Source organism: Sorghum bicolor, chromosome 8 (assembly GCF_000003195.3).
Source record: "Sorghum bicolor cultivar BTx623 chromosome 8, Sorghum_bicolor_NCBIv3, whole genome shotgun sequence".
Taxonomy (NCBI): domain Eukaryota; kingdom Viridiplantae; phylum Streptophyta; class Magnoliopsida; order Poales; family Poaceae; genus Sorghum; species Sorghum bicolor.
In genome coordinates this window covers 48,469,776-48,493,619 of record NC_012877.2, presented here as the reverse complement: position 1 = coordinate 48,493,619, position 23,844 = coordinate 48,469,776, and the positions used below count along the sequence as shown (strand labels likewise).

Sequence of the window (23,844 nt, the reverse complement as noted above, 5' to 3'; positions counted from 1 at the left end):
ATAATGGTCCGATGTTGAGTTCTGTTTCATCTAACTCATCTAGCGGTGCAGGAAGTGAATCCCTACCTGCAGGCTCAATTTCTACTCAGGATCAGGGAGCAACTCATTCATATGACGCACAAGACAGGGGGTATTTCATGTGCTCCCCCACCGGAAGCAACACCCGAATCGAAGCCGATCGCCCTGCAACTGCAGGCGTATCTGTCGGCGAAGCGGCTTCGGGATCGGCGTCAGGGCAGCAACAATCGTCGTCCGCGCAGGGGGCGACGTCGCCATCACTCAGGGCGGGGTCTTCTTCGGGATCCCCTACGGACGAGAACCCTGCGCTCCAGTCTGGTGAAACCTGTGTGGCCGCACAGACTGATCCTGTGGCGCCGTCCGACGCGCATCATCAGGTGGAGCTGCCGAGTGGATCCGCTGCGGCTCCAGGAGGATCCGCTACGGCGTCGACAACAGGAGCTACTCTTGTGGCTTCCCCACCTCCACCTCGTCATCAACACGACACACGGCTACATAGTGGCATCGTCAAGCCCAAGGTGCGCACAGACGGGACGGTACGTTGGGGCATGGTGTCCCAATTGGCGTCAGAAGAACCTGCTACCGTCCGTGAAGCTCTGCTCGACAAAAACTGGGCGTCAGCGATGCAAGCTGAGTATGATGCTTTGCAACGCAACCACACCTGGCGCCTAGTGCCTCGACCACAAGGTAAAAACATTATAGATTGCAAGTGGATTTACAAGGTTAAACGCAGGGCAGATGGAACCATTGATCGTCATAAAGCACGGCTTGTGGCAAAAGGGTTTAAACAGCAATATGGTGTGGACTATGAAGATACGTTCAGTCCTGTGGTCAAGGCTGCAACCATTCGTTTGGTCTTGTCTATTGCTGTGTCAAGAGTCTGGTCACTTCGTCAGCTGGATGTCCAGAATGCGTTCTTGCATGGCTTACTGGAGGAGGAAGTCTACATGAAACAACCTCCAGGGTATGTTAATCCACAGTATCCTGATTATGTTTGCAGATTAGATAAAGCTCTTTATGGCTTGAAACAAGCCCCCAGAGCCTGGCATGCGCGTCTGTCTGGCAAGTTACAGTCCCTCGGATTTACTCCTTCTAAGGCTGACACCTCCCTTTTCTACTATAATAAAAAAGGTCATAGTTTGTTTGTCTTGGTTTATGTTGATGACATAATTGTGGCCAGTTCCTCACCGCAGGCTACTAGTGCTTTGTTGAAAGATCTGCAGGCAGATTTCGCACTAAAGGATCTGGGAGATCCACACTATTTTCTTGGCATTGAGGTAAAAAGAAAAGATGGGTCCTTGCTGTTGTCTCAATCAAGGTATGCATCAGATATATTGCGTCGGTCAGGCATGAGTGCTTGTAAACCGGTTGACACACCCTTGCCCAGTTCCGAAAAGTTGAGTTTAGCAGATGGAAGTAAACTCAGTACTGATGACTCCACGAGGTATAGAAGTTTAGTTGGGGCCTTGCAATATCTTACTTTAACAAGACCTGACATTAGTTTTGCTGTCAACAAAGTATGTCAGTTCTTACATGCACCTACCTCGGTTCATTGGAGTGCAGCTAAGAGAATACTTCGGTATGTTAAGGGCACGCTTGATCTTGGGTTAAGGATCTGCCCATCTCAGTCCATGCTGGTCAGTGCTTTCTCTGATGCCGATTGGGCAGGGAATATCGATGATAGGAGATCAACAGGGGGTTTTGCAGTGTTTCTGGGAAGTAATCTGATCTCCTGGACTGCTAGAAAACAGCCTACAGTCTCTAGATCGAGTACGGAGGCTGAATACAAATCTTTGGCAAATGCTACGGCTGAAATGATGTGGGTTCAAAAATTGCTACAGGAGCTTGGCGTTCAACATCCTTCTGCGGCCTTGTTATGGTGTGATAACTTAGGTGCTAAATATCTCTCTGAAAATCCAATATTTCATGCCCGAACCAAACACATAGAAATTGATTTTCATTTTGTTCGAGAGAGGGTAGCACAAAAATTGCTGGACATCAGATTCATTAACTCTGGAGATCAGGTGGCGGATGGATTTACTAAAGCTTTGCCAGTCTTCAAGCTTCAGAAATTTAGAGACAATCTCAACCTTGTTAACACTAGTGGCTGAGATTGAGGGGGTATGTTAAACAGCGTGTACATCTTGTATAGAGTTGTTGAGATATCTTGTGATAGGGGCTAGGAGTCCTAGATTGTAGGACAAGTTGATTAGTTTGGTTCCTAGATTGTTTCACAATCTGTTGTAACCGATTGCATCTGTAAACGCCACGATGGGGGCTGTTCCCATCTTATTTAACACGTACCCGAGGACCCTGGATGGGTAACCTCGTTCACCTAATTTGACACAGACTTCAGCCACCTGGGCAGGCTCGGACTACGGCCCATAAGGCCCAACGACGGTTGGTCCCTGACATCATCTCCCTTGATTCTATTGAAGATTTACCATGTTCTGGAAATGCAAACTGTATCCTGGTGGTAGTTGACTCTTTTATCAAGTATGGTCATTTTCTACCCCTCTTGCATCCATTCACAGCAGAGTGTCCAAGGTCTTCTTGAACAATGTCTACCAGTTACACAATGCCATATTTTCTTTTCATCAGTCACCTATGGAAGGAATTGTTTCGTCTTGCTGATATTAAGCTTCAGATGACGAGCTCCGGTTATCATCCTCTATACGACGATCAAACTTAACGGTCTCAACTCTCAACTAGTCTATACGGAAACATTCTTACACTGCTTCGTTAATGCTTGCCTAGCCAAATGGTCTTCTTGGTTGGCCCTTGCGGAGTTCTAGTACAATTCCTCTCCTCGTTTTGCTATTGGTTGCTCATCCTTTGAAGCTTTATATGGGTATCCTCCTCGCCACTTTGGTATATCTGCTGAGTTGCCCACTTGGTTTCATGGTCGTCGAGTTATGACTGATTTGATCCACCAGCACCTCTCTCGAGCTAAGGAACACATATGAAACAGCGTGATCTAGTATTTGTGAAGCTCCAACCTTATGCCTTGCTCCCCGCTCCAATCAAAAGTTGCCATACAAGTTCTTTTGTCCATTCAAGATGATCGCTTGGATTGGCACCGTTGCTTATAAGTTGCAACTCCCCCCTTCTTCAGCAGTCCATTCCATGCTTCCCAACGTCCGTGTAACTCGTAGAGAATGGTGGGGTCTAGCGGTGCCTGCGTGCATGAGTGGGGCGCTGCTATGAGTTCTGCTAGCTGATAGGAGAGGATGTATCAATCAAATTGTAAACAAACGTCTTGCTATCTACTAAATTCTGCCATGCTAATCCTGCTTCCGTCCCCTGCTTGCTGTTCTTCTATTCCCTTTCCCAAATTCGTCCTCCTATCTTCGATGGCTGCTTAACATATTATTACAGCCACTGCGATGCAGGCATGCAGCTCAGTGTTGGATAATACAGCTGTAGTGGCGGACATGGTCCCAAAATTACTTCTTTTTGTTGTTGTTGTTGTTGAAAGATCATGGTCCAAAAACTTAGCATTCTGCTTTATTTATTTGTACGTAATTTCTGAAAATTAAATGTGAATGGAATAAGGAAAAGGAAAAGTCGAAATCGTTTATTTCCCTCCCCACCTCCCTTATCTCCCGCGCTCTGCAGCCTCGCTCCAGTTCCCACCTCCACCTCCACCATGGCTGCCGTGGGCATCACCTCCCCTCCGGCGCCAGCGCCACACGCCCTCGCGCCCGCCGCATCTCCTTCCGCTTCCTCATACTCCACGCTGGGCCTCCGCCGTCTCCGCCTCTCGCCCCGTCTCGCCGCCGGCGGGGCGTCGTTCCGCGCGCGGCGGTGCGCCGCCGCTGCCGACGCTGGGGCCGCGGCCTCGGAGGGCGCCTCTGCAGTGGCGGACCCCGACGCGGGCACAGACGTTGCCGGAGGCGCCGCGACCTCCACGCGGCCGCCCTACTCGATCATCTCCGCGGACAACGTGCAGAAGGCGATGCGCGGCCTCGGTGCGTGTGTTTCTTGATTCGTTTGATTTGACGCATTCGATTCCTTTGTTGGTAATTGTTGATACGTGAATTGCGTGGTATGAAGCTGCTTAGAAAATTCTCAGTTTGGGAATTGGGGTGCTTTGATGTATTTATATTTTCCTCTACCAAATATGCCCGGCGCTGCAAGCGGAACCAAATCGTACTTCATGGTATCGTTGGACGCGAGTTCATGGATCATGAGTCGAGATCACATATGGAACACATAGGGTGTAAGTTATCATATCCGATTTGGATTAGACTTATTGACTTGTGGAGGATGAACTTGAGTCCGATATGAGTTTGTAGACCAATATGATTTAATTTCCCTATTCAATTATTGTAGGATTGCATCTAGTGGATAGTTTTGGACGATGATTTAATTTAAAATAAGATGTATATAGTGAGTTGCCACATGGATATTGGCTCGTTCGCCCCCTTTCATTTGGAAACCCTGCTTCCTAGTAAGTGCTAAACTGAGTGGCCCATATAGGCATTTGAAGTTAAAGTTCCCCTGTGGAAGAAGTTAATTTAGCCACAATGTTATGCCGGTTCTGGAGGATGTTTCTGCTTTGCACATGTATTTAACAATATTTCCCCAAACTTGCAGCAATTACAGATGCTGATCACTATGGGAGACTTGGAGTCACCAGGCTAGCTTCTACCGATGAGGTAGATTGAAATTTTCCACATGTGTAGTTCTTTTCTTTCTATTAAAGGATCCCATGAGCTTTAGCATCTACTTGAGATGGAGGCCTGACCTGGCAATAAACCAGTTAAACAATCTCGACACCACTGTGCTATTGCCCTACCCCTGAAATAGTATGCATCTCGTTACAATGGCATTGATGCAAAAGACTGGTAAGCTTTTGCAAATTCTAGTTGGTACTGAACAATAATAGTGTCTGGCTCCATTATGGCCAGCTTATTTGCATCTGACAACCATGCTAAAGTTAGACAGTACTATAACTAGGCTATGGTGTTATGTTCACGATGACTATATTTTGGAATATGTATAGTAGAGCACTCAATTCTAATAATGAGAATCTGTGCCAAAGAAACTTTTAACTATATCATGATATTTGGTGAGTATTCAAGCTAAAAGCCTAAATTATACACTATGAGATTCAGTTAGCTCTAGAGTCCAAAACAACCAGATATATGCATAAACTAAGTTTGCATGGTCATCAAGTGCATTGTGTTTCGTTCACATAGCTCGTAGAGACCATAAAATCCAGAGATTGGATTTAAAGTCAGTCTTGTACCTTTTTATACATGCAGGAACAATTTTACTTGTATACGTTGTTTTACTCTCAGTTCGCTTTAAAACTTTATGAACTGCCTTTGTTGATCACTAGTTGGTAGATACTTTCTGCTGAGTACTAAGACCCTTTAAGGTGCGTTTGGTTGAGAATGGTCCATCATCTTCTTGCCCCTTGCTTTTTTGTTTGGTGATAGAATAGATGGGTTGATTCTCCACCACCTCATCCCTCATAAGCTAATAATGGGATAATTCCACCAAAAATCATGAGAGGAAATCATGGTGCACCACCTCATCTAGGATGGGGTGATTCCTCAAACCAAACACCCTTAGTAACTGAGTTTGGCCTTGAACAGGTAAAAGCTGCTTACGAGAAGAAGTGTGAAGAACTAAATAGCAAAGAACTAGAAGAAGAGGAGCTTCACAAGGAATATGACCTCATAAAGGTTCTCAGCCTAAAATAAGATTCATGATGCCTCACTTCAATCATTTCCTGTCATTCAATCATATATGCACCATTGTAGGAATCATTTACCATACTATCAACCGAGGAAGAGCGAAGATTATATGATTGGAGCTTGTCAAGAAGTGGACAGCCTGAGCGATATGTGTGGCCATTTCAAGTTGATCCTTTGGAGATGGCACCAGATCCTCCACAGGTTTGCATCAGCTCAAAGCAAAACTGGTGTTTTATCAGGATGACTTGTCCAATTAAAAGCTTTTTGAATATTCCTTTTGGAGAACTTTTTTACTCAACATGCTCCATGATTTTCTTAGGAATTGTAGCTTCTAAACATTGTATGAACGAAACTGTTACTGCAAAACAAGATAAACCGGCTATAGTTATATTTAGTAGGGCTCATGGACCCATTATTGACTATAAAGTAACTTACTTGGTACAAATAGATCGATAAAAGAATTTATTGTCTTCAGATTGAAAGATGGAAAAAGTGGACAAATGTTACTCCCTAATGAATTAATGATGTTGTTTTGAGAATGTCTATTGATTGTGATGATGACACGTAGGTCCAACATGTTAATGATACAGAAACAAGCAATGGCATTTTTGAAGTTGCAAATTTTTATTAGTCTGCTAGGACATTGTTTCCTTGAACTACTCACAAAGGTTAAAATTCATTTGAAGTGTTGCTCTTTGTTGTGCGTAACTTAGCTAAAGGTGTTGCATGATTGATGAAACAGGAACCAGAAGATGAGTTACCAACCAAGCTCGTTGGCTACTTCTTGCTGGCGTGGTTCATACTCTCCGTTGCTTTGTCAGTGACCCTCAACAAATAAGGAATTTCTCCCAAAAAGAGCATAAATTGTAACCCAATAATCTCTTTGAAACGCCTTGGTTATACGTACTAGTCCGGAGACTAGTACACACATTTATTACATTCAGATGTTCTCAGTTCACTAGCTGTGATGGGAGCGGGCGATGAAACCACGCCACCCACTATAGTAACCATAATACAATAAAGAATCATGTGAATCCATCTGGCAATCCCAAGCCACTGGCTTAGTTGGATGCAGTCCCAAGCCGCAGGCTTAGTTGGATACAGACATGATCTTACTCAAACATCACTTTGGGGATGAAATTTAGATCTTCGTCTGTACAACAAAGCAAGGATAAATACAAAATACTCAACAAATCTAACTTTACCTTACGAAATAGGTTATCAGCATATGTATATTGATAAATCAAGATGAGGTTTGGTTTTATTTGCCCAAGAGCGCCTCTAACAGCTTGGCTATTGTTGTTGTGGAAGCTATTTTAGAATTTGTACACGGATGTACTATTTGATTTTGTAAAATAGAAAGTTGGTTATCCCTTGATTTTTGATGGCCATATATATCTAACCATGAGCGCTTGCTATGTGACTTTGTAAAATAGCAAGGCTATTGTGGGCCTCTTCTTTTTTAGAAGCTTTTTATTTTATAAAATAGCTAAACAATAGAATTTGGCTACTAATTTTAGCCAAGCAGCTGGAGTTGCTCTAAAGCTATCTATTGACATATGCAAAGTTTTGTTTTGTAAAAACCTCTTTGTGAAAGACATATTTTTTCTCCATACATAAGAGTATCTTCAAAAAAGATTTGTCATAATTGTGTTGTTAAATACTCCATTTCCACAACACATGGCTAACAACCATTTATTTCCAAAATCATACACACGCTCATGTTTGCACTTATCTCAACCCAACTAGTTGTTAAAACCAAATTGTAACTCATTTATGACAGCAACCATAGCCATCCAGATAGATTTTATACACTATGGATGTTCTACACTTTTCCTATAAATAGGATATTGTTACACTGTCACACCCATATTTTAAGAACAAAATAGGATGCATAAAAGACTCATATGTGCCCCAGAAATAGTCGCACACATAAGTAGACAAATCTCAAATGTACCATTGCAGTGTTTATTACATAGCGGAACATAATATATCACATAGTCTCATACAAAGATGATATCATAAAGTAAACAACACTCTCGACGGAAGCTCCACACAGGGACACTGTTGACTGGTTGACTCCAAACCTAATACTCACAGCGATAGTCCTCATTCCAATCATCATCATTAGCATAACCTGGGGTGTTGGAAAATTGCAAGAGTGAGCACATATCGTACTCAACAAGTATAACCAGGGGTTCATGAGGCTCAAATAGCTGACACTGGTTTGACTACACTTAGCTTTTAATAGTGGATAACATATTCATAATTAAATAGCAAATGTCAAGGTAGCATAAATAATCCATTAATCACATGATCATGTGTAAGCATAATTAATTCATAGCATAAACGATAATCGAATGAACATAACAACTTAACAAGCTCATCATCGTCGCAGCAAGAACCCCCAAGGCCGCTCTTAACCGTGAGCACGACTAGTATACTAGTTTTAACACTCTGCAGAGGTTGTACATCTTTACCCACGAGTCATGATTTACCCTTTCGCCCGAGATAGCTAATCTCTTAACCCCCTTCCTAGGGAGGTCGGCAGGGGTCCCTATGAAGCCTTTCAAAAGTTCGTCTAACATGTTAGGGCCGCAAGGTTTCCTTTACGAGCAGATATAGATACCTCCTTCCGAATGGCACAATGACGCGCAGCCTAGGGACAGGGGCTCGCACTATACCCGTGTCGGTTCAGCCCCTCTGCCCTTTCGGATAACCTCTAACAAGCTAGAAAAGGTCTTCATACTGAGCTAAAGCCAGAGCCATTATAGCCCTCATGGTTGCACTGTTGTCCCGGTGATCACTTACAGACAAGATCTCATATAGTTATTTGTCATCTTTTAACGTCCATTGCATAGCTATTAATCATCTTACAAGATCATGGATTATATCAAGCACTAGCACATCTACACCAAATGCATATCGAGTAGGTAACAAGGAATCCAAGTAACAATCATCTATGATTTTGCTAAGGTCGACAAGGTGATAGCATGCATATGATATATATGTGTAGTTATAAGTGAATAGGTAATAAGGATGATCCCAAGTTATACTTTCCTTGATCAAAGCTCTCTTGAGCCTGCTGGTCTTCAAAAGCTTGGTCTTGATCACCAACGTACGGCTCACCGTCTATTCCCAAACATCAATCACCAACACGCAATCCAATGTAGACAATCATACACAAAGCAAACAAGCTATAATTAGAACATTACACCAACAGTGAGAAATCAAAGATAAAAGTTTATGAAAATATTCTACGCAGCGCTACGATCACACAAACGTAAAGTTCACGAAAATCGGAATTAAAGCGTAGAAGATATGAATTTTCTAAGATTTTCCTAGAGAAATAATTAATTAAATGTTACTGCAGAAATAAAAAGTTTCAAAACAGAGAATAAATACTTCTAACATGTAGAGCTCGTAAATACGAATCTAACGAAATTTGAATGGACAAAAACGGAGTTAAAATGACCATTTTATGAGCAAAACAAATTCAATGGCAAACTTGTAAATAGTGGAAAGCGCATTTTGAATCAAGCCGAGGCGGTTTAGGTTTTCAACACAGCAAAGCGTATTTGGTAAAAGGCGCCAGGGACCGCGGGTTCGATAGTTAAAAACTTCAAGGGCTCTTTAGAAAATGTTACCTCGAAGGGGTAACTTCTATTCTGGGCCGCTGATCCTCGATCTGACGGCTGGGAGCGCCCGGGGCTCCGCTGTGGCCGACGGCCGGCCGGAGCTGCGCGCCGGCGCGGACCGCGGAGGCGCCATGGCCGCCGCCTCGAAACTCGCCGAAGTCGGCCGTTTCTGCGAAACTGTGCACCAAAAACGAAGCCAAGGCCATGGGGAGATAGAGGAGAAGGTCGAGCTCACCTAGGCGCTGAACTCGGGTCGAGAGCGTTCAGAGGAGACGTGGTGCTCGCGGTGGCGGAGAAAGGCGCCGGTGAGATCTAAAACCAGTCGAAACCCAATGCTAGGGCTCGAATTAGTCGGCTAGGATACAAAAGGGAACCTGCGGGGTGGATTTGGGAGTTTTATAGGGGTACGGGGGAGGCAAATCCCGTCCAAAACAGGATCGGGGAGGATTCGGTGGAGGAAACCGGCTTAGACACGACGTAGAAGAGGAACAGTGCGCGCTGACAGGTGGGGCCCGAGCGCCAGGGAGAGAAGGGGAGAAGGGGGCGCGCTGCGCTGGTCTGTTGGGCCGGGGTGGGGAAACTGGGCCGCGCCCGGCCGAAGAGAGAGGGGAAAGGAGGCGCGGTTGGGCTGGTTTCCAGGGGGCTTCTCCCCCCTTTTTTTTCTTTTCTGATTTCTTTTTCCAAGACATTTTCTAAAAGAGTTTTTTTGAAGCAAAACAATTAAGCTAAAACTAGAACAAACAATACAAAAATATCTATGCTCCAGCATGAATGCAAAATCACGTCTCTAAACTTATGATGAGTTTTAATCTTCACAAAATTATTTGTTTGCTAGATTCGAATGCCCACAAAAATACCTAAATAAATCAAATTAATTCCTATTAATTGAAATCAAAATTTTGGGTGTTACATACACTTTTCATGTAAATAGGATATTGTAACTCAACACCATTGTGTAAGCACATATCCATCAAAGCCATTACCCTCTCCATAGTGCTAATTACATTTCATACAATTTCTTAAATTCCACATAGATCTCTTAGTGTCCCATTGCACATCTACCCTAGGTATTGTCATACCAACTAGGAAGATTTAGACTAAGCCTCGCCGTGTATAAGGTTGAGTGGTTGTACGATAGAATGAGTTATACAAGATAAATCATCAACTCTATTCTTAATCAAGACAAGATATATATCTTCATACTTAACCACAAAAGGTACAAGCCACAACTCTGAGGCATCCCACAAAGGGACCCAGCCCATCCCATCTCTAGGGTAATCACCATTCTAATTTGTCCATTAACCTTTTCATAATCCCACATAACTCACTCTCACAACTCACACGGTTTTACTTTGCAAATCATTGTATTTAAGAAAGACATAGCACGTGGGTATCTGTTGATGCAAAACTGGTCTGCAAACACAAAGGGCTAATACCCAATTCAAACGTTAAGGCGTGCCAGCCGATTTGACCTTACTATCGGCAAAGGTGATAACTCGAATACTTTAGTCCTGACAACAGCGATGCGCCCGGACGTCACGGCTAAGAGGTACTCACGCGGAACTCGAGAACACGCCGAGCTTAAGTCGACGAATTCCTAAGAACTCGTAATAAAAGGAAAAAGTATGACGAAGTCGTCGAAAAAGTAGATGCTGGAATATGAGTAAAAACGTGTGTTTGATTGATTTCTTGATCTTTATTACAAGGCCCTAGGGTTTATATTTATACCCTGCCCAAAGAGCTACAACCAGACATGATTAGAATTCGAATTCCAAATTACACGGAATCCGTATACAAAACGATGCAAATAATTAAGGAAATAACAAACTATTCCTCGTGACAAATCGAGACTCCTCCACATGACAACTGGCAGCTTCCGGACTCCTCTGCATCATCGGCAGATCCTTTGCCATAGTCATCGGCAGACTTTCTTATCTAGCCATCGGCACCATATTACTGCCTGTCACATTCAACTCCTCCCTCATCGGCAACCATCCTCATCGGTAACCCGCATCGTACTGCCACCTTATCCTGCCATCCTAGACACGTGCCCAAAAACGGTGTCAACACATGCCCCCCAGTTTCGGAGTATAAAACTATTAATGCTCCGAAATTCTCTGCAGTAATGATGCCTTTTCCCGCAATCAATGCTCCTAATCTGGTAACCGACAACCTCAATCTGGACAACTCTGATCCTAATTCTCCGCAGATTCCTCGAAATCCCCAACTTCCTAAACGGGCACTTTTCTTGGTCGTACATCGGCAACAATACCGTTACAAAGATCTGCCGATGATCTGACCAGGATATTCGCAAAAACGGTTACCTCCCCTATATCCGCCCATCGGCAAGATGACCGTTATAGAATATCGCCGATGGACCGACCAGGAGATCTCGCACAGTAAAATATCTTCAGATAATGATCGCTTCCCGTCAAATCACCTGCACAATCCCTGGATTACCGTGCGAACAGTTACCATATCCACCTGAGTACCCTCGGGTTTCTCGGATGCGGCAAAGAGATAAGTCGGATTTGCCCTTGCCCATCTTGTCCTATAAATAGTTCCTTCTTGGGTACTCCTTCCCCATCACACCATTCTACTATCCAACTTTACTTTTCCAGCGGCGGCGCCATTTACAACCTTCAAGACCTCCGACAAGCACTCCTCTTCATCAACTCCGGTGCCCTCCAACGTCCTCTTCACGACAAGATGGCCATTGGCTTCGTCGTCCCTGAGGTCAGATTTCCATCTCATCTTCTGTGTATATTTTTTTTATTCCTATTCATCCGCGATTCATCTTACTGAATATTCTTCTTTTCCTTTTTCTTTGTATTTTTATTCCCCCAAAATCACTAGGAGTTGTCCAATAAAATTGTCATCCCCACCGATCAACCACACCTTCAATGTCTCGGTCCTCTAGGGGATTCAGATCCAACCAATCTTATCAACGCAGAAACCAATAGGATCCCCTTTAGAGCTGAAAACTTTTCTTTAGATCTGTGGAAAGACACTTTTCGCTCTTGGCCCAGCCCTACCGTAGGGTGGAAAGACTGGTTCTTGAGGGTCAGCAATTCTTATGAAGTCCAGTGGGGTGAGAGGAAGCTAGCCCAATGCATTAGGCTATCCATTGCCGATATGCACAGGAACGAGTCACTGCTGATAGCTGCATCCTACTTTTGGTCAGACACCCTCAATGCTTTTGTTTTTGGCCACGGCCCTGCTTCTCCTACCCTTGCCGATGTAGCCATGCTCACTGGGCTAGATATATCTTCTGCCGATAGCACCCACTTTTTTGATACTGCCCCCAGTGCCAAAGTGGAGACTCGCGCTATCGGCGGTTGGTCAGGGTACATTCAGAAGTACCGCGGGAGAGGGTCTGTCACCATAAAGGAGCAAACCACCTTTCTGAACATGTGGCTGGACAAGTTTGTATTCTGTGGTCGATCGGCAGGACCGACTTCTGTCTATCTATCGGCAGCAGAAAGACTGGCTAACGGTGGCCAATTTCCTCTCGGCCGATATTTGCTCAGCGCTGTTTACCACCTTCTTCATCAGGTAGCCCAGAAACTCCTGCTTGGCCAATCCATCGGCAACTTGGGAGGCCCCTGGTGGTTTATTAATATGTGGCTCAATCTGCACCTGCATAAGCGCCTTGATTTCAACTTGTTCTCACAGCACTTCCCAAGAGATATAGCCGAAAATCATGTGTTGGGTGAAGAGGAATCGGCAACGCGTGCCCCCTTGAACTTTGGCGAAGCCGTTATAGTCCTACCCGGTTCAGGGAATAATCCGGATCAGATCGGCCGATTCTTCGAGACTCTATATGAGGGTCTGGCCAGAGATGAACGACCATGGCTGGCTTATGATGACCCAGATAGCATGCTCCCTCTGACCTTCAATCCATTTGATGAAGCTCTCGATAGGGACAATGAGGCGATGATGGCAATTGTGACTCCCAGAGCCATTCCAGTGAATTTCTTCGGTAGCACGAAAACTTCTCCCCAGACTTACGAATTTTACAATCCATCGGCATTAGCTCGCCAGTTAGCTTTCGGCCAGTTGCCGATTGCACTTCCCTATGCCGATGTGATAAAACCCAGAGAAACCATCAACAACCTTCTTGAGTGGACTCGAGTAGCCCAACTACCACCAAACGCCGATGTAGATGTAGATCTGTCAGAATGGGTTCCGGCTGCTTTTATCACTCAGGCATACAAGTTATGGTGGGCAGAATGGAAAGAGCATCTATTCTGCAGATCGGCACTTTCATACCGCGGCATGATTGACCCCGAATACGAAGTTCCCGATGACACTGTAAGTAACTCAAACCAACGTTTCATTTTCTCACTATTACTTCTATCGGCAGCTTACCCTTGTATTCCTTTTGCAGGTTGACAATATTCCTCCATTGGTTAGCAGGAGTGGCAAGCCGATCGACTTTTTTCCATCAGGCCCGATTTCCTCAATCGGCCACAATGCTCCCACTCTGGCTTCCATCGTGCATCGGGGCGTGCGCCTCAGGAAAGTTACGACCAGGAGAACCCAGACATCACCAACGGTAGCTGCTCCCACTCTGGCGCGGGCTTTCAAGGCAATTTGTCAAATCTTTATCTTTTACGCTGACTATCTTTATATCGGCTTTATTTATACTTATAAACCCTTGTTCGTTATTGCAGCAAACCAGTGCATCGGCAAAGGTCACACGTCAAGGTGCCGATGCCACCCAGTCCAGCCAGCCAAAGAGGAAGAGTGTCAAGAGCACCAGGGCCGAAACGAAACGCCAAAAAGTGGCAACTCCTCCTCCTCCTCCGGTATCTCCAATCCCAGTAGAGTCTTCTCCTTCTTCTCCAGAAGTCCAGACACAGCAAGCGCCATCTCCCCAACCAATGCAGGATGCACCACAGATGGAAGAATCCCAGCAGGAAGAGCCTCAAACAGAAGGTACATCAGTTGATGTGGGTGAACAAACAACTAGTCCGGTGGGTCCAATTATATCATCGGCGGCTCTCCCGATTCAGACAACCGTTGTTCCCCCTCCAGGTAACATACTTTAACAATACCGTTGCCGATGAACTCATTCTCATTTAGTCTCATAACCTTTCTTGTCTTCTTTCAATCGATATCGTCCCATCGGCAACCTTAGCCGATCAACCTGTAGTTCCATCGGCATCTTTGGCCGGTCAGTCCGCAGCTCCGTCAGCACCTCCCAGTCTAAGGCAAGAGATCGCCTTGAAGCAAGTAAGTCACTGTTTACCGCCGGCACCATTTGCCGATTCTCCGAATATGAGCTAACCTTGCTTTCCCTCCCAGGAACAAGATTCTCCTGATAGCCTGTTTTCCTTCGCCATCGATCTCTCTGAAGAAGAAGGCGAAGAAGCAAGTTCTTCCCAGACAGTTGGCATTACATCGGCAGAGACCAGGGCCAGGCTGGAAGAATTGTCAGCTCTCCTTCACCAGGATACAGCGCATTTGGTCGATGACTCCGACCCTACCAAGACCCTATTCAGAACTCTCAGAGGCCAAATCCCGGCCGACGTCGAAGAAATCCTGTTCCAAGCCGCTCATCTGGAGAGTCGCCAGCTGCAGTACCAGAGAGCTTCTCGGCGTCTTGCCGATAGAGCCGCTCAGACTCAACTCTCCGATGAAATGAGGAAAGAGAAACTCCTGACCGATGAGAAGCACAAGAACATCGGTATCCTGAAATCTTCAGGAGATGCGCTGAAGCAGAAGATATCCGATCTATCGGCAAGAAGAGAATCCCTGTTGGCGGAACTCAAGGAAGTGGAGAACGCCTTATCCCAAGCCCAACAGGAAGAGAACCAATTGCCAGAGACCATCAGGCTTCTTGAGCACGAGCGAAATGTTCATGGTCGCAAGGCACTCCAACTGAAGAAGAAGCTAAAGCCGATAGAAGGTTCTGCCGATGATGACATCAAGGAGATAGAAGCAGCCAACCAAATTCGGCTACGTGCTATATCGGCTATCCAGACGCTGCTTAACACATAGAGTTTCCATCGGCATTGTATCTGCGCTTTCCTGCTTCCTCAGCTTTTAGTCTAGCCGATAGGACTGTTATCGGCGCCTAAACTTTTGAAACACCAAGTTTTGTTCCCAAGCATTTGGCTCCAGCCGATAGGAGTGTTATCGGCACCTAAACTTCTATGCATCGACCCATATACTGGGGTAGTACTTCTTTAAATATTTGCCGTTTAATGCTCTGGGAAATTCAATTCCTTCGAGGGTTTCTAGAATGTAGGCATTACCAGGAGCCGATCGACTTATCCGATAAGGACCCTCCCAATTAGGAGACCACTTTCCAAACTTCGAGCTTTTGGTCCCAACTGGTAAAATTAATTTCCATACCAGATCCCCATCGGCAAACTCTTTAGCCTTCACTTTCTTATCATACCATCTAGCAATTCTTTTCTTATTTTCTTCTATACTCATTAAAGCTTTTAACCGATGCCCTGCTAGATCATCCAATTCATCGGTCATCAAAGTGGCATAATTGTCGGAAGTTAATTGATCTTGAAAAGATAATCGCCTAGATCCAGCCTTAATTTCCCAAGGCAACACGGCATCATGTCCATACACCAATTGATAGGGTGATACCTTGGTCGATCCATGACAAGCCATCCGATAAGACCACAATGCTTCATTTAATGATGTATGCCACCGCCTAGGATTTTCTTCAATCTTTCGTTTAATAAGCTTGATAATTCCTTTGTTAGACGCTTCGGCCTGCCCATTGGCTTGAGCATAATAAGGAGAAGAATTCAACACTTTAATTCCCATACCGATTGCGAATTCATCGAACTCCCCTGACGTGAACATGGTGCCCTGATCGGTAGTAATCGTTTGGGGAATCCCAAATCGGTAAATAATATGCTCCTTCACAAAATCAATCATATTGGCCGATGTGACTTTCTTCAAAGGAATAGCTTCGACCCACTTAGTGAAATAGTCAGTGGCAACTAGAATGAACTTATGCCCTTTGCTAGACGGTGGATAAATCTGGCCGATCAGATCGATGGCCCATCCCCGGAACGGCCAAGGTTTTATTATAGGATTCATAGCCGATGCGGGTGCTCTCTGGATATTACCGAACTTTTGACAACCTTGACATCCCTTGAAATATTTAAAACAATCTTCAAGTATGGTTGGCCAAAAATATCCATTCCTTCGAATCATCCACTTCATCTTAAAAGCTGACTGATGCGCTCCACACACTCCTTCATGGATTTCCCCCATCAAACTTCTGGCTTCATCATCACCCAAACATCGGAGAAGAATTCCGTCGATAGTTCGATAATACAATTCATTTTCAAGGAGCACATACTTGGTTGCCTGAAATCGAACCCGTCTTTCAACTTTTTTGGATGGATCTTTTAGATAATCAATAATTTCTTTCCTCCAATCACCGGCACCGACTGCCGATGTCGCATTAATCATTGGCTGATATCCCGAGGCATGCTGAGCTAACCGATTAGCGTCTTCATTATGCAATCGGGGAACATGCTCCAATCGGAAGTCCTTGAATTCCTTTAACAGTTGCATACTTCTCTCGAAATAGGTTATGAGAACTTCACTTCGGCATTCATAGCTTCCGGCCAATTGATTTATAACCAACATAGAATCCCCGAATATTTCAACAGCATCAGCACGAACTTCCCTTAACAACTCCAATCCCTTGATCAGAGCTTGATACTCAGCCTGATTATTTGTTGATGTAGCAACAATCGGCAAGGAAAACTCATACTTCCTCCCCTTAGGAGAAACTAATACAATGCCGATTCCTGCCCCCCGGTCACAGGTAGATCCATCAAAGAAGAGCGTCCAGGGTGCAATTTCCAAGGTTTCCACTAGACCGCAATGCTGAGTCACAAAATCGGCCATAATCTGCCCTTTGACTGCCTTAGCCGATTCGTAACGCAAATCGAACTCCGACAGTGCTAAAATCCATTTACCGATCCTACCACTCATAATCGGCATAGATAGCATGTATCGGACCACGTCATCTTTGCAAACAACAGTGCATTCGGCCGATAACAGGTAATGTCTCAGCTTGATACATGAAAAATATAAGCATAAGCATAGTTTCTCAATGGCCCAATACCTGGTTTCAGCATCAATCAACCTCCTACTCAAATAATAAATTACCCTTTCTTTCCCTTCAAATTCTTGAACTAAAGCTGAACCGATAACCGATCCATCGGTAGATAAATACAATCTGAAGGGCTTCCCTTATTGAGGTGGAACTAAAACTGGAGGATTTACTAGATACTTCTTGATTTCATCCAGAGCCAACTGCTGTTCTTCTCCCCAAACAAACTCTTGATTGGCTTTCAATTTAAGAAGAGGACTGAAAGCACGAATCCTCCCAGATAAATTCGATATAAATCTTCTGATAAAATTTACCTTGCCGATCAAGGATTGGAGCTCGGTTTTATTGGTAGGGGCCACTATTTTATTGATGGCATCAATAGATCTTCGACTAATTTCAATACCCCTCTGATGTACCATGAAACCAAGAAACTGCCCTGCCGATACGCCAAATGCACACTTGTTGGGATTCATCTTCAATCCATGCTTCCTTGTGCACTCTAACACTTTTCGTAAATCGGCAAGATGCTTTGAGAAATCTCCAGACTTAACCACCACATCATCAATATAAATCTCTACGAGCTTGCCGATGAACTCATGAAATATAAAATTCATAGCCCTTTGATAAGTAGCACCAGCATTCTTTAACCCAAAAGTCATGACTATCCATTCAAATAGTCCAACATGACCAGGACACCTGAATGCGGTTTTTGGAATATCCTCCTCTGCCATGAATATTTGATTGTAACCTGCATTACCATCCATGAAGCTGATGACCCGATGGCCAGCCGCAGCATCAACCAGTAGATCGGCGACAGGCATTGGGTATCCATCCATCGGTGTAGCTTTATTAAGATTCCTGAAATCAATGCACACCCGAAGCTTCCCGTTCTTCTTGTAAACCGGAACAATATTGGAAATCCATTCGGCATACCGACACTGCCGAATAAACTTAGCTTCAATAAGTTTAGTGATTTCGGCCTTAATATCAGGTAGAATGTTAGGATTACATCGGCGGGCTGGTTGCTGATGTGGCCGAAATCCAGACTTGATGGGTAACCGATGTTCAACAATTGATCGGTCTAAACCAGGCATCTCTGTATAATCCCAAGCAAAGCAATCTTTATATTCCTTTAACAAACTAGTCAATTGTCACTTACACTCAGGATCTAATTTAGCACTAATAAAAGTAGGCCTAGGCCTATCACCACTACCTATATCTACTTCTACCAAATCATCGGCCGATGTGAATCCCTGGCCTAATTTTCCATCATCGGCGAATCTATCCATTAAAAACTGTCGTCAGAACCGACTGCTTGGATCGGTGGAATCTCATAATCGGCAACTTTGAGAAAATCTTTCTCCCAAACTTCTCCTGAAATGCACCTGGTCCTTTCGTAAGTATCCGCTTCTGCCGATGCGATAACATAAGAAGAATCTCCTGGGACAATCTCAATCTTGTCACCTACCCACTGAACCAAGCACTGATGCATTGTAGATGGGACACAACAATTGGCATGAATCCAATCTCTCCCCAATAATAAATTGTAGGCACCTTTTCCGCTGATCACGAAAAAAGTTGTCGGCAAGGTTTTGCTGCCGATGGTCAACTCTGCACATATCGCCCCCTTGACTGGAGACACGTTTCCTTCAAAGTCTTTGAGCATCATATCGGTCTTGGTCAAATCTTGATCCCCTTTCCCAAGCTTCCGATATACTGCATACGGCATAATATTAATAGCAGCTCCACCATCAACTAGGATCTTGGTCATTGGCTGCCCATCAACCCTTCCTTTGAGGAACAAAGCTTTAAGATGCTGCCTCTCATCATCGGCAGGTTTCTCAAAGATAGCCGTCATCGGATCCAGAGTCAACTGAGCTATCTGATCAGAAAATTCCAACTCATCATCACTGGCTGGTGTAAGAAACTCCATCGGCAACATGAAGACCATGTTGACGCCTGCCGATGGACCTTCCCTCTTAGTGTCTGACGGCTGCCGACTTCCAGAGTTCTCTCCCTTGTTTAGCTCCTCTTGCCTTTCTCGTTGCAATCTCCTTTTCTGTGTCTTGGTTAATCCTCGAGGGCACCATGGAGGAAGTGGCCTTTGCCTTGCCGTCGGGCGTCGGTTCTCCCTTGACTCCATACGATGCGTGTTAGCATCCCTGCAAAATATGAATTCATCGAGAACCCGCGCATCAGCCATTCCTTCGAGCTCCTCTTGGTTCCTGGGAAAATACTGGACACGGTCACTAAGTCTGTTGTGCTCACTGAATCTGCCCCCCAGCCGGTCATGAACTGACACCCTTCCTCTGATCGGCCCATTAGCTCGCCGTTCATCATCATGATAATGCCGATCGATCCTATCGTACCGATCATAACCGTTGCATTCAGGGCAGTCTCTGACAGTAGGAAGCTTGATATTTTCCTCCCAACAATGGATGAAGAATGGACAATTCCAATGATCCCTGTGCCGATTCCACTCCTGTCGGCGTCTTTCTTCTTCCCGTCGATAATCTTCCTGCTGGCGCCGATACCGATCTTCCCGTTGTTGCCATTTTTCTCGAGGCCTTCTATGAGTTATGACGATACCAGATCGAGGAAGCCTTCCTGAGCTAGTTCCTTCCTGGACCAAGCCCTTACTTCTTGCATCGGCAGTAGTAACTTGATGCTGAGGATCTACCGATGCACTCTTCTCAGCTGTCTCCGATGTTAAGACCTTAGCCTTCCCCTTAGCATCCAACATGTTTGTCGGGAAAGGATGTTGGTCTATCTTCATCGGCTTCTGGGCTTTGGAACTGTCAAACTTGATTCTCCCTGACTCTATAGCCGATTGCAGCTGCTGTCTGAATACTTTGCACTCGTTGGTGTCATGTGAAGTTGCATTATGCCACTTGCAATATCTCATCCTCTTCAACTCTTCTGCCGCTGGGATCACATGGTTAGGTGACAGTTTGATTTGACCTTCCTGAAGTAGAAAGTCAAATATCCTATCGGCCTTGGCGGTGTCAAAGGCAAACTTCTCTGGTTCCTTCTGCCCAAAAGGACAAGACATCGGCTTCTTGTTTTTTACCCACTCTGCCAAACCGATTACTGGTTCCTCATCGGAATATGAGCTTGTTGCTTCATCAACAAATGACACTTTCTTATTCCATGCCCTCTTAGGATCGAAAGGCTTGATGTCTTGATCAGATATCCTCTGCACCAAATGACTTAAACTTTCTAACTCCTGAGAGGCATACTTATCCCTGATATGTGGCAACAAACCCTGGAAAGCCAAATCGGCTAGCTGCCGATCATCCAGAACCAGGCTATAGCATTTATTCTTGACCTCTCGTATCCTCTGCACAAATCCCTCAACCGACTCATCATTACGTTGCCTCAACTTGACCAAGTCGGTGATCTTCTTCTCATGAACCCCCGAGAAGAAGTATTTGTGGAATTGCTTCTCTAGATCGGCCCAAGTAATTACTGAGTTGGGAGGTAATGATATGAACCAAGTAAAGGCCGATCCAGACAATGATGATGAAAATAGACGAACCCTCAATTCGTCCCTGTTACCAGCCTCTCCACATTGAATAATGAACCTGTTGACATGCTCCATGGTTGACGTGTCGTCCTGTCCGGAAAACTTTGTAAAATCCGGTACCTTGTACCGATGTGGAAGCGGGATCAAATCATACGCTGGAGGATACGGTGTCCGATAAGAATAAGTGTTGACTTTGGGTTTTATCCCAAATTGTTCCCTCATTACTTCAGCAATCTTATCGGCCCAATACGCATCGGCATCTTGCCGATGAGGCGGCTGCGGATCTGGCACTTGGTGGCGAACCTCCACGCGTCTGTTCGGGACGTGATCTGCACGGAACATTGTATTGATCGCCTGTCCTCCAATCTGCGGACCACCAAACTGCTGTCCACCGATTGGCTGTCCTCCGAGTTGCTGTCCAAAATTCATTGGCTGGTTGGGAATCCCCTGACCTTGGAACCCGGGATAGACCTGCCCTTGCTGGAACCCTGTAGTCTGATAACTCTGCTGGGGTGATTGTGGAAAGGCTTGCTGTCCAAGCCATCCATTATTAGCGTTCATCAGCATAGGTGCTGCCGATGATTGGTAATTGGGTACCGTCGTTGAATTGACATACCCCAACTGGGCCATAGGCCTCTGTTGCATCAGCATTGACTCTGCCGATGCGTTGGGCATCTGGAACATTGAATCTTGAGGATTTCCAGTGTGAGGCCTTGCAGTAGTAGTTGTGGTATACCGAGGACTCTGGTTCACCGGCGCATTGGGAGGTGCCAATGTCATAGGAGTTTTGCCCCTCATGTCAGTTATTTGTGATGTTCTCGGCGTCAACTCTGGAGGCATACCATAACCCCACCAGTTGGGAGGAAGAGTCAACCCTGACATTGCCGATGCCAACATATCTGTTGTCAGTTTATGCTGCCCAACTGAAATTTGTGGGTTGGTTGCCATCGGCATAGATAGTGCACCAGTAGTCCCCAATGTACTTGGAGGGACGGCAGACTGTGCACTTGCATCCGTCAAGGCAGCCGATGGAGCCGTGACCTCTGGTGCCGTGGGCTGATGATGGGAGGGGCCCACATAATCTGGTGGGATTTGCCCTTCCTTGAAAGTTCTTGCCACGGCATTGAAAACCGTATTAGACAGTACACCAGCTTGGTTAATCAACGCTCGATTGATGGCATTGTCAACCATATCTTGAAGCTTGCCAGGATTGGCGTCAAAGGTAACCTGCCGTGGTGCCGGCAGTGCATCTTTCTGGACCACTTCGCCGCTCCTGTTTATGCTGAAAGACCTCAGACATTGCTGCTTGAACTCTTCCATGGCTTGGGCAATAGCTTGCTTCTGCTCATCCTTGAGGTTGGCCTCCGTCACGGGGATGACGTTCTCTTGATCGAGGTCAGAGATCGACATGTTGATCTTGATCTTGAATCTGTCCCACCAGGCGTGCCAAAAGATGTGTTGATGCAAAACTGGTCTGCAAACACAAAGGGCTAATACCCAATTCAAACGTTAAGGCGTGCCAGCCGATTTGACCTTACTATCGGCAAAGGTGATAACTCGAATACTTTAGTCCTGACAACAGCGATGCGCCCGGACGTCACGGCTAAGAGGTACTCACGCGGAACTCGAGAACACGCCGAGCTTAAGTCGACGAATTCCTAAGAACTCGTAATAAAAGGAAAAAGTATGACGAAGTCGTCGAAAAAGTAGATGCTGGAATATGAGTAAAAACGTGTGTTTGATTGATTTCTTGATCTTTATTACAAGGCCCTAGGGTTTATATTTATACCCTGCCCAAAGAGCTACAACCAGACATGATTAGAATTCGAATTCCAAATTACACGGAATCCGTATACAAAACGATGCAAATAATTAAGGAAATAACAAACTATTCCTCGTGACAAATCGAGACTCCTCCACATGACAACTGGCAGCTTCCGGACTCCTCTGCATCATCGGCAGATCCTTTGCCATAGTCATCGGCAGACTTTCTTATCTAGCCATCGGCACCATATTACTGCCTGTCACATTCAACTCCTCCCTCATCGGCAACCATCCTCATCGGTAACCCGCATCGTACTGCCACCTTATCCTGCCATCCTAGACACGTGCCCAAAAACGGTGTCAACAGTATCCATGATAAGTACCAAATCCTAAGAATACTAATTAACGATATTTCATCGCGGCATAACAATAATACTTAGGTTTGCAACATTTGAAAATGTCTTCTACGGGGTTGTGATTGAAAAAGGATCAACCTGATCAGTGGTGGAGCTACATGGAGGCCAAAGTGGGCCATGCCCCCCCCCCTTGGCAATTGAATTTTAATGGTATCTATGGTTAATTTTATGATTAGTGTTTAGAAAGTAATAAAGATTTACACATCAGCTATGATTTAAATATTGTTGGCCCCTGCTTGAACCCCCTTTGAGCTCCACCAGTGAACATGATCAAAGGGGGTTAGATTGGACTTGCCTTTGTCAGCGTCATCGGTAATCTCCTGCTGGCAGTTTGGGTTGTTGGGATCAAACTTGCGATAGTGGCCTCTCATTTGATAGAAACGTGCAAACAACCAGAACAAGCAAACAAACATGTCTAAATATTTACACATAATGAAATAAGCTCTAAAAATTTTGAAACTTTTGTATGGGAGATATATATCGATTTTAGATGAATCTAGAGAGAAAGAATCAATGGAATGGGAGTTCGAATGGTGGAGATATTGTTTTTTTAAGGTGGGCTATTAGTTAAATCTGAAAAATAAATCTGACCTAATTAATGGGTTACGTGCTTTTAGCCTTCACGAGGGTATCACAATGCTGCTGCGGCTTTGCGTGTAGCTGCCATTTT

The 23,844-nt window shown here is 45.0% G+C and overlaps 1 protein-coding gene across 1 annotated transcript; it reads left to right on the top strand.

Annotated features, from left to right (window-relative positions):
- On the top strand, positions 3,624-6,764 carry LOC8064093 (NAD(P)H-quinone oxidoreductase subunit U, chloroplastic). Its single transcript, XM_002443165.2, has 5 exons — positions 3,624-3,989; positions 4,618-4,679; positions 5,625-5,714; positions 5,793-5,927; positions 6,469-6,764. Exons 1-5 carry the CDS (start codon positions 3,668-3,670, stop codon positions 6,562-6,564), a joined length of 705 nt encoding a protein of 234 aa, XP_002443210.1. The 5' UTR covers positions 3,624-3,667; the 3' UTR covers positions 6,565-6,764.